The following is a 19853-nucleotide window of genomic DNA, read 5'->3' as shown; positions in this document are numbered from 1 at the left end:
AACCATTTCTCTGTTACTATCAGAACAGCTTCATTAGCTCAACAGAGAGGGTTTATATATCAATTTAACATGAACTCACCCAAGCATAAAAAGAAGTTAACCAGGGTTAAAGCAAAAATTGTACTCGCCATTAATTTTAATAGCATGTTAACCAACATGGTGAAATATTGTTCAAGTGAGTTTCATCTCCCCAAAGACAAATACAAATCATCTTAGAACTGAGATGTCGTGCTAACCAGTCATCCATATTGCTGCTCATGTATTTAGAGCTCCGAGTATACGATAATATCCTAACCGTGGATTTTTTTTTCTAAAAGAACAAATAAGTCGACGTGCTGCATCTGAAATTTGTTGGATTGTTTTGTCATTCTGTCAGTGGTTAGATTAGGTTTTTTTTTAACCCATTACATTGTACCGTAATGTGAAATGGCGCAAAGGTAATTAATGTTCTCTCGGCTAGATCACACTTCCCCCCTCTAGTCAGAGGAGCCAGATCAAAACAAAGTCCACACAAACAGATGGACGGTCAGTGTAACAGCTATCATCTGTCTCAGATAGAGATGACTGACCTAGTATGTTGATGACAAAGCGTCAGCACCCTTTGTCATCATTTCAGTCTGCTAAAGATGAACACAGAGGGATGTGTAAGATATGGTAATTGGTAATATGGCAATTTAAATGTCTAAACACTTCCTAAAACTCTTGTATTGCTGCATTCCCCTTATGATATATGACTTGATTAAGACAAGTCAATTTACTGGAATTCATGCAGACTCCTTTTTAAAAAGAAAAACGAGTTGTACGCAAGCTTTGCAGTGCACGAGACTATCACTCCTGACTTTTTTAATGAGACCAACCAATATCATGACAACTCGCGCAGAAAACACGTTATGCACTAATTGGAAATTATAGTAAGACAATCAACTCCAGTAATTGAAAATAAGCATAGGTACCATATATAACTAGAACGTCCACACAATGACTATATGGGAGGGTGCACTATTTTGGAGGTAAAACAATAAAAATAAGTGGAAACAATATCTGGCACAGGCAGGCAGAAGATAAGCACTATCACTAGTTTCTATTTGTGGCCTAGATCCAACTACAACCCAGGAGGGAAAAAAATCATATGCCTCTGGATACCTCGCTTCATTTTAGTTTTTTGCGCTGGCCTTGCACCTTCAAGACCCGCACCAAAGCACAGACAGTCCAGTAGGTGCTCATCGTCATAAGCTCAGGGGTGAAGGAGGAAAAGGGATCTTAAAAATGACAGCAACTCTCATAAGCCCATGTCAAATAACCTGCCAGGCTGCCAAACACACCTTGAAAAAGAAAACAATCTACTAACATCAGACATAGCTAGTTTTAAAAATGACTCGAGTAAATTGCCTCCGTATAGTACAGGAATGGGCAAACTACGGCCCGCGGGCCATATACGGCCCGTTAGGGCTTTTTAATCCGGCCCGCCGATGTTGTCCGAATTATAGTAAAAATCAATGACCTCATTCATTTCCCTTTCCCCTGCAATACTCTCGTTTCCCCGATAGATGGCGCACTAGTCTAGACCTTTGTTGGAGTGTAAGTTTCCAGCTGACATTTTCCCCCTTCGGTAAAAATGAGCGGATCAAAGAAAAGAAAAGTGGACACTGAGTGCCAGTACAGTAGCTTAATTAACATGCCGCTCATCACTCAATTTAAAGACTGCTTTCTTTCGTCAAATAATATCTTCTAAATGTTGAAAGTAAATTTGAAAATAAATGTTCACCTCCTATTGTCTTTTTTCTTACATTTCAATCCGCAGGTTTGATAAATTACATTGCGTGTCCAAATGCTCTTGGCCCGGCCCCTCTGTCAAATTTTAGTATCCATTCTGGCCCGCTAGTTAAAAAGTTTGCCCACCCCTGGTATAGTATATATACTTTATATCTAGGAGGAAGGTTAGGTTACAAAAAACACATCAATGAAATAATAAGTAAATTAATGTTCCAAAGAACACAAATGAAGGCAGCATCTATTACGGTCATCCATAATGTTAAGACACTTGCCATCCTCCACAGAGGAGATGCCAGTGACTGCGGTTTTAGAAGCCCCTTGAGAAAGGATTGGATTTCTCCTCCACTTCCCCACAATGTCTTTGAGTGACAGACTCATTTGCTCGGGTTTGTGGGTGGATGTTTATGCAAATTCCTCGTCACTGCGGGTAGAAATAGCCATACACCGACAGGCCAAAACCAACTGGCTTGGAAAGGAGCATGCAACTTAGAGGCTGAAAGTAGAACGTCATTTGCATTAACATCTTCGGAACCCAGGAACAACGGCTAGATGAGGGGTGGGTGGCGTTAAATTGCCCTATGTAAAAAATAAAGTTTTTCCCCCCTTTTAATAATTGACAAGAGATTGTCATGGCAGTGTTCATACAACACGAATAACTCGGCTTTGCAGAAATGCAGGGCAAAACCATAACAGGCTAATGTGAAGGTTTTGCATGCTTTCTTTGAAGGATAAACCGTACCAGAGCTCACTCTGTAATAGTTTGCTTTGTCAATCTATTTCTTACTAAAACAATTGTTGAATTGTTTACATGGTAATGATGAGCCTCCTGCATTTTGGTTCCAAACCTGAACTTAGTTTTATTGCTGAATGGATTGGAAACAGGTTCAATGTATTCTCTCTATTGTGGTAGAGCTGGGTTATTTTCTTTTGGTGAATTATGCATATGATGGAAATAAACAAATCCCATTTGTATAATAAGAGGATAAGACAGTCTTCATCATCTGCTGAGACTCATTACTTTTGTTTGTATTCATATAGAAGCCTTTTTGAAGTCAGTGGACGCAACAGGGGCTTTGCTTTGATTCATGAAGTCCACTTATCGTTAACTCATAAATTGCAAAATAGTCTGAACACTGTGATGTCGGAGCAAGATGTGCAATTACAAATGGAAATGTGGCATTAGGCCATTGTGGCCATGGAATGGAGGACAACATGGTCTTTTCATTGAACTGTCTTAACAAGTGATATTCTTGTACAATAATCGCTACAGAAAGTACAAAACACAATGAACTACAATGTTACCTTGTCAAAGAGTATCAACCAAAAGGAAATTTATAGCACAAACACATTATTCTGAAATGCTTTGCTTCACTACTGAATGAATATAATTTTCGAGGTTGAACATATCAAGCGATACATTGGCTGACTGTTTCGCATCTCATCTCGTATTGAGATCAAGGTTTCATTCCTGGGCTTCGTCCTTCCTGTTTGGAGCTTGAATTTTCTCCCCTCTGTGGATTTTCTCTGCTACTCCAGTTTCCTCCCACATCTCCCGATAAAAACAAAAATGCATGCTAGTTAAATAAAAAAATGCATTGTGCATAGTTGTGAAAGTGAGCGTGAATGGTTGTCTGTGTCTTGCAATTTGCTAGTTCACCTCTTTCCTGCCCAGCATCAGCTGGGGTATGCTCCAACACCCCGCGGCCCTTGAGAGTATAAGCAGTACGGTAGATAAACGAATAAGTATATTATATTTCGAAAGCCCTCTTGTTATTCAACAAACATTGGCACTCCTCTGACAGCGCTGTCTGCAGATAAAATACTCTGTTTATTTTAGGATTGTTTTCAGATAGGCTTAAGTGATTTTGGAATAGCCTCCACTTCTTTTGGAAATGCTTAAATCAGTGCTAGAACACAGATGATTTCCCCATGTTGAAATCAGTTGAACTTTGCCAACTATTCTGTCACAATATTGATCAGTTTGAATAGATTGGGACCAAATCTGTTGGTGGTCTTCATTGCTGAGTCTTTCTGTAGTGGAAGTAAACTTGCAGATTGCCATGATGTGACCAAAAAACGACGAGTGCATACATATTCTATAATCAATTCATATACTGGCTGAAACTTCTTGGCTTTTAGTTTGTGAAATTGTTGCTGTAGTCCCAAAAAAAAAAAAAAATGTTTCATTGATGCTGAAGAAATCCACAACGTTTCTTTTTTCTGGGGAGAGGTCGAATTATAACACCTCTGATAAGGGTTGGCTAGTTTGGGTGAGGATGTGGAGGTGTGAGAGCCACTTTTCGAGTCTCTCAAAACTTGGGAAACCTCAAAACACATTTTTGAAATGGCGCCTCCCACTTACACAATAAATGGCTTTCCATGCTGGAAGCAGCACACTACTACCGCTTGTCTGAAGAGGCCTTTATCCCTAGCACAGACGGAGGGCCATTAAAATTGCCACACGCTTGCTACGTAAAAGTTTCTGATTCAGCAAGTGCACAGCCGTAAAAGTTGAATGAAGAGATCATGCACAGCGGTGTGGACAGATTGGGCAGGTGCCTGCCCAACTGAGCTGGTAATATTTATATATCGGGCTGGAAACTGTCTTGTTAATCGGCAACCCTGAGGTGCAGTGCACCATTAGCTCCTGATCTCTGTACTTAAGCGTTGGTGGCACCTTGTATTTGCCGCGTTTGAAATGTGACCTCGGCCCGGTGGTTGGGACCACTGCTCTAAAGATATGTATTCTGAGATTATTGTAGAATATACTCGGCAATTGTTGACAATTTACCTCCAATCACTTTAAAGTACTTCGAACTAGTTAAGGCGAATTGCTAAACTACACAAATCTGTTATCAGGTCCTTGCCTTTGTAAGGGGTTGTCTTGAGGACATCATGTGTGCCTGATTCATCTTATAGGGCTCATTATTCGAGACTTTACTCAGATTCCTCTTGTAATATGACATTATAATAGGCCATATAACTGCTGAGACTCATAAATTATATGAATAATGGAATGGTAAGTCGCACAGTCATCTCCTTGAAAACAGATTAGGTGATGGCTGACGTGCTTCATATTTTTCCCTTTGCCCTCAAGGATAAAACATAGTTGCATTGAAAATATGCACTTGCGTACCAAACAAATATGAATACAAGCATCAGATAGCTTTGCAACACAAGCATATGCTTTGTGTAATGATGTAATTCATGCTCATAAATGTATAATAAAATATAGATATAAAAAGGATATCGGAGAATGACCCAGACAATATGGTGAAAAATAAAATAAAGCAACCAACTGATACACAGTTTTTAGATCAAGGGTTCATTCTCAGCTTCTGTTCTTTACTGTGTGAAGTTTGCATGTTTATGTTGCCCAGCAACCATTTTTGACTGACTAAGCTAAAGTTGTTGTTGTATTACGTTGGTTTCTTATTTTTGATTACACGAAAGTGGCAAATCATTAGAAATAGGTCTAAATGTGATGCAGTGTAGTTCTTCACCGTTTTTCTTGGGACATTTTTCACTTTTTCTTGTGGGAGTTGTCAGGTTAAGTTCTTGATCTATTGACCAGTTGAATTCCAAATGACACCTACAGTTCAATTAATAATGAAGGTCATTTGCATGTTTCCAATCCTGCTAAATCACAGCACAAGTCAGCAATCAGGTTTTAACACGTGTTGCCTCGTTTTGACCCTGTGTGATAATCACAGATTTAGTATTTAGCAATGGGTGGTGCAATGTAGTTACAAATCCTGACCCATCATGCCAAGATGGGGGTGTTTTAAATTTATTCATTTATTTATTTATTTTGCTCCTTTTGTTTAGTACATGTTAGAACCTGCTTTTGGTGCATCACTCTCTTGCATTGATTGTACCTGATGTAGTTTATGATTGTCCAATTATTGCACAGAGAAGTCTTTGCGCTGTCACATTGGCTTTTCATTGCGCTACAGTCGATTGGACTTACTTGAGCTGACCGTGCCTTTCACTGACAACTTTCTGTTCATCTCAGCAGAAATGGGAAGGTTGAGATGAAGGAACACTGAGGTCGCAGCAATAAAAGCCAGGTACAAATGTGCCATGAAGAAGGCATACCATGTGAAATGGTATTAGTTGACTCTAAGGCCATGCAATTGGGATTTTTACAAGGATTGTAACAAAAAGTGAACTTTTCTACCAAAAAAAGTGTGTATATAAGGTTAAACCAACAGATTTAGGGCTGTCGGGTTGAGGCCTCTCCTTCAATGAATTGGAACTAAAATGGCCTCCAAGTGTACAGAACAATGGGACTGACCATAATGCGGTGTGACTACTGAGCGACTTGACTGAGATCCAAAGTGAATAAAAGGCGGCTCTATGTGAGGCAGCGGGGCTAAGCTGTGACGGTGCTCACCACTGCGGCGGGTGACGGCACCCTTGCTCCGCTTTTCGTTCACCGACAAAATCTCATCGACATCTTTTTTTTTTCCCACGAAGCAGACGGTTCAATTGAAGTAAATGCACGTGTACAACTAGAAATATTTACAGCAGGTGTCTCAAACCGATTCCGCAAAGGCCCGCACTGGGTCCTGGTTTTTGTTTCAACCGATCCAGTGTCGACATTTTAACCAATCAGGGTCTTCTAAAATAAGTAGCACCTGGCTGCAATCAACTGATTACACTTGCAAAAGGTGTCCACTTGTTGGGTTGGAATGAAAACCTGCACCCGCTGCCGCCCTTTGAGGACCGGTTTGAGACCGGTCTACGCATTAATAAAAGCCAACAATGGCCATGAGCAGTTTCACTGAGTTTGTATGTACATGAGTTGTCCCCTTAGGAAGGGACGTCAGTCAGGGTCTTAACAAGTTCTCCAACAAAAAACAATAAAAGTCCGGGAAATTTGGAGCTTTTCTTTAGCCTAATAATTAATAGGGCATTAAGTATGACTAAATAGTAATTCACAGTTTTTATTTAGGGAATTTGAGCAACGATTTAAATGGTAATTATCACTTACCTTCCGGGCGACCAAAAGACCGGCGACCAAAAGATCGGTGACCAAAAGACCGGCGACCAATCGACCGTGTACCGCTAAATTAAGGCTGTGACATTCAACGTGAATGAGATGTTTTAGTTGAGTTGCATGAAGCCTTTAAGGTCCGTGCAATTTATGTTTGTAACCTAATTCTTCAACTAATACTGGGTTGGGAGGCCTCCTTGTAGACTCATTAAATATTCATTTGAATATCTAATGTACTTACGAGACCCACTTTTTGGTAGCACCGTGCATTTTCGGGCAAATTATAGCCCCGTGCCATTCTCTTTTATTTTAGTACACAGGATGAGCCTGCAAACATCACAGGGAAAAAAAGCCATATGCTCTCCACGATAAGTACTAGTACATGCTCTCACACACAAACTTACATGGCTGTAAATACTTTCTAAATCTTAATACCTAGGGAAAATCCTTCAATTTCATTTTGCAAGCAGGGCCACAAACATCACAAGCACAACACAACTATTTGAAGCTTCATTAGCAGCCCATTGGAAAACAAACAAGAATACACTTCCCACCCCGAAGCAGCGAGACATATCGACCCTGATCCTCCAATGACGACGAAACAGCACAGATAATGAGACAGTCGACCATAGCTGAGGGGAAAAGAGTCGGTAGAGCAACAAAAGGAAGGATATCTTTTTGACGATACAACATTAGCAGGTTGCGAAAGATACCACGCTGCTCGAAGAGAATTAAAGGAATAGGAATGAAATCAATACTAAGCTTTTATCCTAACCAAGAGTGCCTTTTCATTAGAATTAATAGAATTCTATATAAAAAAGAGGATGTTGAGGTAAACATGGTGCATCAATAAAAGGACCCTCTATTCAAGATAGTTCATGTGGTCGTAAAAAACTCACTATTTTTTTTTTTAATCCAGCCATGACAAAAGGGATATTCACACACTTTTTAGCTTTCCACCGTAATCAGGATGTGAACAAAATGTACCACGCCAGATATTTTCACACACAGCCCCAAAAAATAGATGTCCCAGAATATGCTGAAAGCCATCACAAAACCCCCCACCCAACCCCACTTAAATCACAACGGAGTTTTCAACTGGGGTTAATCTTAGTGCAGACACAATTTTTATATTCAGTAAATTACAAAAGTTCCAATGTTCACCCCAATCGCGGGAGGCTTTTAAGTTCCGTTAAAAACTTCAAAATCATGGCAACATGTTTAAATAATGAATGCTCCATTTTCATGGACTAAAATCAAAACACAATGTCTGCAATAACAGACATTCCCTGTCCTTTCCTCCTCTTTTCTATTGAATCAAAAGTCACATTTAACTAAAAGCAGCCTGGGCAAGTCACCCAAACAACCCAACTCTGACAAAACACACACCTATAGGGAGAAGCGAGTTACGTGAGTGTTGTAGGAAGATAAAACATGCGTTCGCATACACACATGCGTATGCCCACACACAAACAGGGGAGAAGAAAAGAAAATTAAATCGCAGCTCGTGCCAATGGAGCCCTTTGCCACCTGCTTTTGCTACTTTTATGCATGAAACAGTGACTGCCATGAAAAGAAAGCAGCATTAATGAGTCACGAAGTCTTTGGAGTTTACAAAGTGTCAGTTTGGTTTCCAAAGCAGCAGAGCATCAAGTGAGCTCTGTCTTTTGTCTGTATAATCGCCTTCAATAAGTACGAAATGTAACCTTTAAAACGGTCTACACCGTACGTAACACGCGCAAGCTCCACTGCGGGGGCGTTTCGTAAGCGTGACCCCCAGCCCGGCTTGCCTTCTGATAGGCTCGGAAGGACTCCGCTTCGACAGGAAGTTTAGAAGATCAAAAACCAGTGATTGTATCAAAAAGAGCCCATGTCGAGTGTTTGTAATGCTTGTTTCTTGATCGGAGACACGCTGTCACTACGACGCCAGGAGGAGAGACAGTGCTCTTTTAAAACCCAGTGTGTTGATCTCCCCGTTATCCAGATGAAAACGGATTTATTCAAACCTCCCATCAACCAACACTATAAATAGATGCTAGCGGAAAATCTTCTGAGAGGGGGGAGTAAGCTATGCTTTTAAGCTGATATTAACATGCTGAAAAATGTCAAATGTTATTCTGGAAAAGAGACTTTTCCTGTGCCAAAAGGCGTAATGCTATCTTGATTTAATGAGAGGGAGCCTTAAATGATATTGCCACTTGCCGCCTTCAGTGGCCAGCATCATTTATGAGTTATATTGCAATTTCTTGAAGACACAAGATGAGTGACACTCACAATCTGCACTGAAATTTTAGTGACAAGTGAGTCATCGTTGTTTTATGCTTTGACTCAGTGTGAATGATCCCTTTTTAATTATCTGTTTTATTTAATTAGCAGTTATGAGTTGGCCAAACTGACTTGCGTATTTTACATCGATGTTCCTTTGCATCTGTTTTGCAAGAAGAAAATAGGTTTGCCCTTATTTGGAATTAAGGACCAGGGTCTCTACACCTTCAGTTAGGAAATATGGATGTGCAACTTCTAAAAGTATACACAGTTGGCAGCAGAAAAAAAATGAAATGAAATAGAAGGCTATACAAAAATAAATCGGACACATATTTGACATTTAGTTTTTGACATCCGCAGAGAATGGTTACTGGTCGTTTTCCTCTACAAAGGGTAAATTTGCTCATATCACATATTTCAGCTTTATGTTAGACCTCAATATGGCTTCCAAGAAAGTGAATGGAGTAAGTGATTGTGCTATTGGGAACCCCTGTAAAGTTTACACAACGTTTGCTGGGCTCTTACTGGTAGGGTAACACCTCAGTTTTTTGCGGCCAAAGCTTAAGTGCTACTAACAAAGCACTTACAAAGGTGAGTGTGCTGTTTATAGGTAAGATAGGAACCAATAAAAACAATAACTAAAAAAAACTACCACTTAATACCTCGCCGAATTGATTGTTATTACAGTACTTTGTTCCCTGCTGTTTTTTTCACTTCAATTAGCGGGCCGGTCTCGTTTTGTGTTGCATAGCCGAGTCGTGACTTCAAAGTCAGGTTAAAAAGAAATTCTAATTTATATAAGGAAAATACACATTTCTCTCTCACATGATCTTTCATTCCATATTTTTGGATTTTTAGAATACAATGATTGCGGTCAGGGTCATGTTTTTAGGTTACATTTTCCGCACAGCGGCAAGTCTTAAACTTTAACGTAAATTGTCATGATGTCAATCAATGTGATTGTGTCTTGTACAATTTGAATGAAGACATTTCTCATGATTTAAGTCATCAATGCTGTCACCGAATGAATAATAGTCTTAAATCCAAGCACCACTGTGTATGTTTATATGCATATACACAATTGTCCCCCCAAAATGTCTCTCTACGTACCTGTACGAGAGAGAGTAATGATGTCAAGGCACCAGCTGGTTTCATTTTCTGGAGCTGAGGGTTGGCTCCTCCAACATGTCTCCATATTGGCATAATGGTAACATATGTTTTTGAAACTACTGTGCACAATTTCCATAGCATTCCCAAAGGCTCTTGCAGCATATCCAAAGTGGGGAGCTAGACAGTGAGGAGGTCCCTATTGATTTGTCAAAGACATCATGCACTTCATCTGCATTCAGCCTTAGGCTTTATGAATTCAAACCACAATCCAGTGAATGCCAAGTGAACTGAACCACTTGGTGGAAATGCGGCTTTAAAGAAGATGTAGACCGAACCTGGGTTGCAAAAGCAATGACAAGGACACAAGCCTTCTTATTATGGGCCGATTTACCATATTGAAGCATGTGGCAGCAGCGCCTTCGAAACAGCTAAAACGACTGCTGCATGATAGCTTATTCTTCCGATTGTTGGTCTCTAGGGAGTGATTGTAGCAACCATTACTTCAAATTCAGAAGGGAATACTCATCTTCCAGCATTATTTCCCTCTCTAATCCAAAGGTTCATCCGTGACTTTGGTGATGAAGGTCACTGCTTTTTGTCACATCATCGCAAGCCTCACGCAACACTAGCTTTTTTTTTATGACCATCAGCTGTGTCAACACAGCCTGCTCAAGAAGCTTCATGTTCTATCATGACCTTATCAGAAGCAGAAGCTTTTGCAGTTAAAAGTCAATGTAATATGTTGCATTGCTCTACAGCAGTAGTACAGTGAAATCGCTAAAAACCTTAGTGTTATTGTCTTAATTTAATTCCAGACTATAAATTAGTAATGGTGTTCAACAAAAACAGTTTCAATGTCATGTCAAAATTATGATGCAAATGAGACTCGGTAGTATTCAGTTTTTTTATTTAGTTTAAATTGATTAAGTCTTGTCAACCCCACAGAGAGACAGTAGACCCTTTAAAGTCAAAGAGTTGTCAATTCTGTTGTGATGGAATATGACCTAAATGTTGGCACCTTAACTTAAAATGAATGACGTGAGGCTAATTTGCTCACATCTTGCATCATGCGGATTGACTGTGACCCTTCCGGATAAGCCGAAAGCCAGTCAGTCTTGCTTTTTGCAATCTCACTTGTCACACAAGTGTGGGGAGAAAAATAACTACCAAAATACACTCCCCTCACAACTGACGAGTCTCTATTATGTACAAAATACTACATGGTTCTATTAAAAGCCATTGTCAAGACCAAAACACACACACGCACACAGACATAAAAGCATAGTATGAATTTAAATCTTTAGACAATCCCTATATGAGTGAAGGATGCTAACCTTATAACCTCTGGGTCATCCAAAAAAAGCCAAAGAAAAACTTTTACACACACGGCAAAACCAATCATTTGATGCCTTGCATCCGAAAGCTTTTGAGCAACACACGTTCCCCCAAGCCTTTGACGTCATAGGCTCTTCTGTAATAGATTACAACTCCAAGCCTTGCGTGCAATTAGCGAGGCAGCAACCCTCTAATTAAAGCTCTATTGTATGTGTGCTCTTTGTTTCATGGGCCATCACGCTCGAGACATGCAGGAGAATAGGGCAGAAAAGGGGAGTGATTTTCGTGCACAATATCAATGATCTTATCGAAGCCTTGAAATTCCTCAAATTATTGGAGTATCAGCTCAGGAGAAGGACGCCACAGCAGCATACTCACCTTCTTTAGGAGGCCGCTTGACTTCGGCGCTCAGATTGCAGACCTGGCCTGCGTGCAGTTGAGGCGACAAGCAGCCCTCCGTTTGGGCGTTGAGCGGTAAAACCACATTGTTGAGCATGAGCATGCTCTCGGATTCTCCGTCTCCTAAATGCTGGGGGCACGTGCATTTGGTGTAGACGATGCCACACGTCTCCACCGTGCCCTTCTCTAATTTCAGGCAGTTTTCCAGCCACGTACAAAGTACCTGACAGCCAAACTGGCTGGGACTGGCCTTATTCAATACCAGGAACTCCACAATGGACTTTTCCTCTTCTTCCAGCTTCGGCGGCATCAATCCGTTCGAATCGGAGGGGAAAACCCTCCGCAGCTGAACAAAATTCTTGTCGTAGAGCAAAAAGACATAAATATTCTTGGAGTCGCACAGGTACACTATCGACTGGTTAACCTTGAGTAAGTCGTTAATCTTTTCGTGAGAGTAGTGATCAAACTGATAGGAGAGCAGAGAATACTCTGAGCAGCTTAGGTCTTGTTTGTATAGCTTCAGGTAGATGCTGTATTTGGTCGGGTCGGGGTTCTCCAGTGTCCACGTACAGTTCGTGTAGTTCTTGGGGAACATTTCAGTCACAGAATAGGATCCGTAGATAACCCCCTTGACCAGAGTGGAACACCAATAATCTTGGGCACCAGTTAATCCAAACATAACCAGAAGATAGGTGGAAAATATATAAATCAACAGGTTTCGAACAGCCTTCATCCTATGTCATTTGGCCTGCAAAGCAGAGATGAGGAGAATTAGCCAATGATCGGCATGGTTGATAGCTCAAATCATGGGATTGGCGTCCTTCGCGTCATTCAAACGGTAAGAATAAAATCATTACAAAGAAGAAAAAAATCTGCCACATCCACCACAGCTGCATGTTTTTTTGCACCCCATCTTCCCATGCCTCAATATGCAATACTGTACTTTGTGCAAACATTGCCACCTTGTGGTTACTACGGCCATTATTTATTTATTTATTTCTAGTTTGCGTGCGTTTGTTGGCGTGACATGGTAAAAAAACATAGAGATGATGCAGACAAAAGTCTCATTTAAGGTTAAAGTTGTTGCAACACAAAATAGGGCTCTTTAACGTCTCTGTGATTGTAAAGTAACCCTTTGCAACCTATTTGCCAATGCAAATTGTCTCATTTTAGGGATTGACCCCCCTAAAAAAGACCGATTTGCAGAATAAAATGCCTCCATAAAAGGTTTAACGCGTGGCATAGGCGAGTGCGTTTTTTTGATGCGTCCTCACGACGTGCACGGGCGCGTGTGAACGAGAAGGAGAATCGGATTGGAGACAGAGAGAGAAAAAGAGAGAGAAAAAGAGAGAGAGAATGCAATGCCGTGTCCTGATTGCTTTAATCCTGCAGGCAATGCAGCTGCGAGCGTGCGCGTGCTCGCCTATGCAACTGTGGAAGTGATGAACGCATCCACACACAAGCTAATAGAATAGAATAGAATGAGGAATAGAATAATGCACCCCCCAACACACACACGCACACACACAGACACACACACACAACTTATTTGTCGTGCAAGGCTTGCAGCGTGCCGGATCAGCTGTGAGCTCTATAAATCCACGCGGATCCACATCCTTTTGCAAGATTCATGTGCAGGGGCGTCAGGGGGGAATCAGTATTCCGGATGAAGAGGAGAAATGGCTCGTCAAGAGGGGATACGCTCAGTTTTTTTTATTGCCGAGGCTTTCAAAACGCAACCATCTCTCTCGGGGGGCGATGGGAATGAAGACACGTTGCCACTTTAAAGTGGTTTTTTTTTGCCTTTTAATACAGATCATCCCTAAACACATCAACTCATCTGCGTGAATTCGTGGAGACTTAGACGCAGCGGCCATGCGAAAACTTTAACGGACGCCAAAATCCAAAGCATGCGATGTGGTAAATTGGTATTTAAAGAAAAAATTACAAAAATCAAATGGTCTTACCTTACACCACGAAAGCTATGGCTATTTTCCCCACATACTTGACAACATCCTCTATAAAGCAAGTCTGCAGCCCCCGAGTGAATCCATACTCCGACCCGCACACACACGCACACACGCAAAAACACAAGTCCGGCGCAACAAGATGCTTTCAGCGGCGAGGGTGGGGGGGTTTGGCTTGGGGGTGGGTGGGAGAAAAAATCAAATCAAATCAAATAAAATGCGTTATACTCCGCTTTCCCCGTCCGTATCCACGCTCCTCTTCTTCATCATCCGAACAGGCTTTGTCATACAAACTCAAAATTGATGCAGACGACTGTCAGTGGATTTCAAAAGACTAAGAGGAAATTGTTTGTCCAAAAAGCTGTTTTTTTTTTAGAATAACATCGCAGGTTTATTCGCCATCTCTTATTCCATTTCCAAGCAAGTCGTCTGACGGCACCCTCTCGTCGCGTCGAGAAAAGAAAGAGGAAGGAAAAAATCCGTCAAGAGTGGGTGGATGGGAGATGTTGGGGGGCCAGTGAGGACGCAAAAAAAGGCGCTTTGCTGGCTGCTTGCAGAGCTTCAGGAGCGGGCTGCAATATCGCGTCACACTCTCAGCACCATACACACGTATGCACGCACGTTCACTTCTTACTGCGTCTGGCACCAGCACCCACTTTCTTCCCTGCCCGCCTCCTCCACCGCCCTTCTTTTTTCCCTCTCGCCCCCCCAACCACACACACTTAATTCCGATCAAAAGGGGTTCCCCCCTGAACTGGACCCCTCTCACTTGGGCTCAGACAACGTTTGCGGAATGCAGCATCCTTTAAAACTGGAATATTTCATGAATTTTGGGTGTTTAATTTGTGATTTTTATAACTAATGGATGATAACTATTTTGTTAAAAGAACAAATCTTCACCCTCTCTCACCGGGATGTGAAAACTAGTTGCTGTCGTTGGACTGTTTTATCCCAAATGACTTTTTGGCTCCAGTTTATTTTGCTCTTCATCAGTTTCACTGTTTTGGGACAATGTATTGTGACTCTATGCTGGATTTAAAATTATTTAGATGAGAGAAACTGCACGTTTGCACACTTTTTTCCATTCATTTTCTCAACCGCTTATCCTCTCAAGGCTCGCTGGGGTGCTGGAGCCCATCCCAGCTAACTAAGCGCACCTTATCCTTGAATCGGCGGCTAGCCAATTCCAGGGGACAAGGAGACAGACAACCATTCGCGCTCACACTCGTACCTTGGAACAATTTGGAGAGCCTAGCTTGCATGTTTTTGGGATGTGTGAGGAAACCGGAGTACCCGGAGAAAAACCACGCAAGCCTGGGGAAGACATGCCAAACTTCACATTGAGGACAGACCTAGGGTTGAACCAACAATCCCAGAACTGTCTTATAAAACAAAATGATGTCAGTATGGGCAGAATAGCGTTTCCATCCTTGACATTTTTGGGTCAAAAGGTTGATGGTATTGCAAGCTTTCACCTCATTAGAGCAACAACACTTTTGTTTAATTGTGTGTAACGTTAATGAGGTGATTTGGACCATCATCTAAAGCGTGATACAGTGCAGCTGTTAATGACCATGGATTTGTTGTCATTTTATGTATTGTCCAGCAAGGGATCAATATTTTCTGACAGGGTTTTACATACATGGAGCAAAAATCCATCCTCTCTGAAAGTATCTTTGCAGCCACACCTTTCATAGCTTGATAGGAGAACAAAATAAAGTATTTAAAAGTTGCCAAATCGGGTGACGTACAACATAAGGAAGACACGCATAGAAAACAGTTTAACATGTTAAAAACACTTATCATAGCTCCACTATATACCCTTTTGAGGCTCCATTTTTCTTTTTCAACTGAATGTTAGTGTCAAAACACAGGTGTAAATGTATTCTCTTTTTGATTGCCTTTCTGTGCAATGTTTATCACATCAATATGCAATCAACAAAAATACTAAATAGTGCTGTACTACATAGGCATTGTTTGAAGTGCCACTGGTGTTTTTTCAGATTTTTTCTTTTTACCAGAAACAAACTACAAGAATGAAATGTAAATTCAAGCATCCATGTTTGATAGCTTACTGTCGCATTAAAATCCTATTTTACATGTATGTCAGTGGAAGCTACTCCTGATTGCTCTACACCAGGGGTCTCAAACCGGTCCTCAAAGGGCCGCAGTGGGTGCAGGTTTTCATTCCAACTCAACAAGAGGATACATTTTGCAAGTGTAATCAGTTAATCAGTTGATTGCAGCCAGGTGCTACTTATTTTAGAAGACACCTGATTGGTTAAAATGTCGGCACTGGATCGGTTGGAACAAAAACCAGGACCCACTGCGGCCCTCGGTTGAATCGGTTTGAGACACCTGCTCTACACCAAGACCCCCCCTGCTTTACACTTACTGGGTATTAAGAGGTTGTGAGGGGGCAACTATACCCAAAGTAATTGTGAGTGTGATTGGTCCCTCATTCTGCGAACCAAACGAATCCCACTAATTTAATACAAAAATTTAAAAAATATATATCTTTTAGGAAGATGATGTATTTGTAGACTTTTGTGTGTGCACACAATAGGCTGTGTTCAACTTGACAAACACTAGAACCAGATTTTTCATTTAATAATCCACTGTAAATTAAATTAATGAGTACAGGTTCATGCAATTGGTCTGCGACAATACAGTATTAACAGATGTGCAGTGCCTTTCACTGTCGATTGCTGCAATTCATCGGGAGAATAGTAGCATAATGGAGAGGAGATGAGGGAGTTACCATCATGTAAAGCGCTTGCTGGTCACAATTCTTTTCAATTGTATGTAGGGCAGAAGAGCTCATTGTCAGCTCCAGCGTGGGTCGTTCTTTATGGAACTACAATCTTCCTATATACATAAAATCCCATCTAAATAAAAATATAAATTAAGAAATGACTGGCGATGACCCGCAGTTCATTTGCATGCATTGGCATAGTAAGAAAGGAAGGTATGAATGAGATCAGGCTTTAGTATGGAAGCAATCTTCATCCATTATATTTTGGGGGACGGTGTAAACGGCTCTAATCATTTTTGCTGTGCACAGTTAACTCTCATTAGCCTGGCCCTCTCGTTCGGCCCATCGTTGAACGTCTTCCATCCGAACAGATGCTGTGTGAGAAGGCTATTTGTTTATTTATTTCCATTAAGTTTCAGTTGAAAATGTTATCAAGAAGAGACACCCAGAGCTGGCTAAAATATCCTGGGTTTATGTAGGGTTGGGATTTTACAAGTGAAGTGGAAACTAAAGTAGAATCACTCTAAAAAGTCAAATTGAAAAGGCTTAACAAACTTTAAATTGCCGGCATATGAGACCTCAACTTTGTATGCTTTAAAGGATTACCTCTGGACATGATACACTTGTCTTGTTTGGTCAATTTAATACTTTTTTGGAGAATTCTATACCACTGGTCACTGCCAGTGACTCTATTTTCACAAAATACTCAGTCGCTACACTAAAATATGGAAATGGTGCACTCTAAAGATACAGTTATTGGTGCGACAATGTGCATTTTTTTTTAAATCTACTGAAAAGCAATGATTTCAGAGATGTGATGATTCTGCCTGATGCAGCAAATTGTTTTTTTTTTCCCACTTGTATTCAAAGCAGTATGCTGCATTGTTTATACTACACTTTACTATCAACAATAATTTATATTCAGAGAGAATCAAATGCGCATCTGTGACGTAAATCACATTCAATCGAGACCTTTGTCATTGATTACAACCCCGCCTCCCCTACTACCCCCATTACTATTTTTATCTCATGGTTAAAAAAAGCTAAATTCATATAGAAAATTGTCAGTTAATAAAAGTTTCATGGCGCCAGTATTTTTACCCTGGGACAGTTTCTTTCAATTTCCATCTTTTTCAAATGGGTAAAATGAGGTAACTCCCCTACTATTTCCATATTTTTCAGCTAATTATGCCCTTTCAAATGAAATTGCAGGAAATTGTGCAGAAGTAGCAGTGTTCACAATAGTGTCAACCTCCTTGCAACTTGAGGAGATACTGTATTCCAAGTGCTACTCAGTGCTTTGTAGATAGAGCCTCTTAATTTCTAAGCTTTGTGCAGAACATCTGGTCTTCAGTTTGGTTTTTATAAACTGAAGGATACTTCATATCCATTGCTTTTATACACACTTTGGAAATTCTTGCATTCAATTTCCATACCGCTTATCCTCACAAAGGTCAGAGGGGTGCTGCAACCTAGAAAGAGAACCGAATTCATGTATACCATTTTAAAGTCTCTAAGGTGGTTCTAAGCTCAGTAATGAAACAATATATGAATTTACGACTTTTTATTCATTTATTTAGCTGTTCTTCATCATCACATCTCATTGGTTGACAGTCAGGACAATGGCATGCATTCCGAGTAACATTCACTTAAAGCAGGGGTGTCAGACTTGGGTTGGTTCGCGGGCCGCTTTAACGTCAACTTGATTTCACGTGGGCCGGACCATTTTAGATATAATATTTAGATTTTTTTTTTAATTGATTAAAAGAACTGGATTAAAAGCCCTGAATATTCAGTTTTTTTATAGATCTAAAACAATGTTTATTTTAGCCATTTATATATATTTTTAGATTATGATAAATGATTTTTGAACTAAAAACACAGAAAAAATTGATTAAAAAATTACAATTATTGATTTAAAAGGGGGAAAATCAGGAAATTTGATATACATCTATACTCCATTTTAATTTGATCCTAAAACTGAAAGTCTGCACTCATGATTTACTTTCCCGGGCCACACAAAATGATGTGGCGGGCCAGATTTGGCCCCTGGGCCGTCACTTTGACACACATGACTTTAAGAATATTGAACAACATAAAACATTTTTTATTATAAAGGTATATAATTCATTTAGCATTGAATTCATAAAATGAACATTAAAAAGCTTTCAATAGAGACGTAAGTTTGTATACTTCTCATAAATCGGGGACATACAGACACGGAAAATATACTCAATACAAAATTCAATATCCAAGACCTTTGTGAACTTCTAACTGTATAAAAAATGAAATAAGTGGAGCAATGGCACTAGAAGTCAGCAATATCGCACGCAAGAGGTCAATGACTCCTTAAGTGGAATCTCCAAAACCTGCAATATTTCTCGTCTGCTGCTGGCCGCAGTATCTGTCATATTATTCCGTCAACTCAAGGATCTTTTAGTACACATGCTCAGTGAATTATTCATAACCCTGCCTGAAGTACAGCCCTATTATCACCTGCTCGTGTTTGTTGTGTGCACCACCATGCCGGCACAATTGTGCACACGCATGCTGCACACGTAGCATATACAGTCTCTTATTAAACAGACGGGACCGTTTAGAAAACCCACATAAGGACCGTACTCTTAGTATCTTCATGCAAACGAGACATTAGAATTTTCGCTAGTAAACTGACTAAGTACGTATATATGAAGTATCAATCTCATGGGAAAATTATAAGGCTCCTCTGCTCAGGCGTGTCCAAACATCTATGCATATAGATTATACACACGTGAAAGCATGCATATAGATGAAATTCTCCAGACACCAACCAAATGTTTTCAGGTTTTCAGCACCATGTAGTGCATATGTTGCATATCTCTGCTCAGAATGATAATGGCCTTGTTTCTATTGGAATCTCAGCTGGCTGACTTATTGTTAAACGGTAAGCATGCATTCGAGGAGGGAAAGAAGGCTTTCCTGAGTAGTTGTATCTATATTTGCACACCGTTTCATTGTGAAATACATTATTACCTGCCGTGTTTTACTTTACACGAATTGCACTTGCATCTATAAATGTCGCATCGGGGGGGTTGTTTTCATATACTGCGAGAATTGATGCTTGTTGCATCAAATCGAGTGTCTTTCCATCCATCCTTCCGTTTACTCTAGGTCACGTGTCAAAGTGGCGGCCCGGGGGCCAAATCTGGCCCACCGCATCATTTTGTGTGGCCCAGGAAAGTAAATCATGAGTGCCGACTTTCTGTTTTAG

The 19853-nt window shown here is 40.5% G+C and overlaps 2 protein-coding genes across 14 annotated transcripts in view; one reads left to right on the top strand and one right to left on the bottom strand.

Moving 5' to 3' along the window:
• adgrb3 (adhesion G protein-coupled receptor B3) overlaps positions 1–14490 on the bottom strand; it is a 94320-nt gene extending 79830 nt beyond the window's left edge. For 7 of the 9 annotated variants that reach the window (XM_077612555.1, XM_077612558.1, XM_077612556.1 and 4 more), the window contains exons 1-2: positions 13849–14489; positions 11861–12629 (exon numbers count right to left, since the gene is read on the bottom strand). In XM_077612555.1, coding sequence (XP_077468681.1) covers positions 11861–12614 — 754 coding nt within the window. In that variant the 5' untranslated portion in view covers positions 12615–12629; positions 13849–14489. Of the gene's footprint in view, positions 1–11860; positions 12630–13848 lie in introns of all 9 variants that reach the window. The other 2 variants (XM_077612560.1, XM_077612562.1) reach the window with 1 other exon arrangement.
• eys (eyes shut homolog) overlaps positions 1–19853 on the top strand; it is a 201395-nt gene that overhangs the window by 55434 nt on the left and 126108 nt on the right. The window lies entirely within an intron of this gene.

Source organism: Stigmatopora argus, chromosome 11 (assembly GCF_051989625.1).
Source record: "Stigmatopora argus isolate UIUO_Sarg chromosome 11, RoL_Sarg_1.0, whole genome shotgun sequence".
Classification (NCBI taxonomy): Eukaryota; Metazoa; Chordata; class Actinopteri; order Syngnathiformes; family Syngnathidae; genus Stigmatopora; species Stigmatopora argus.
This window is presented reverse-complemented; position numbering and strand designations above follow the sequence as displayed.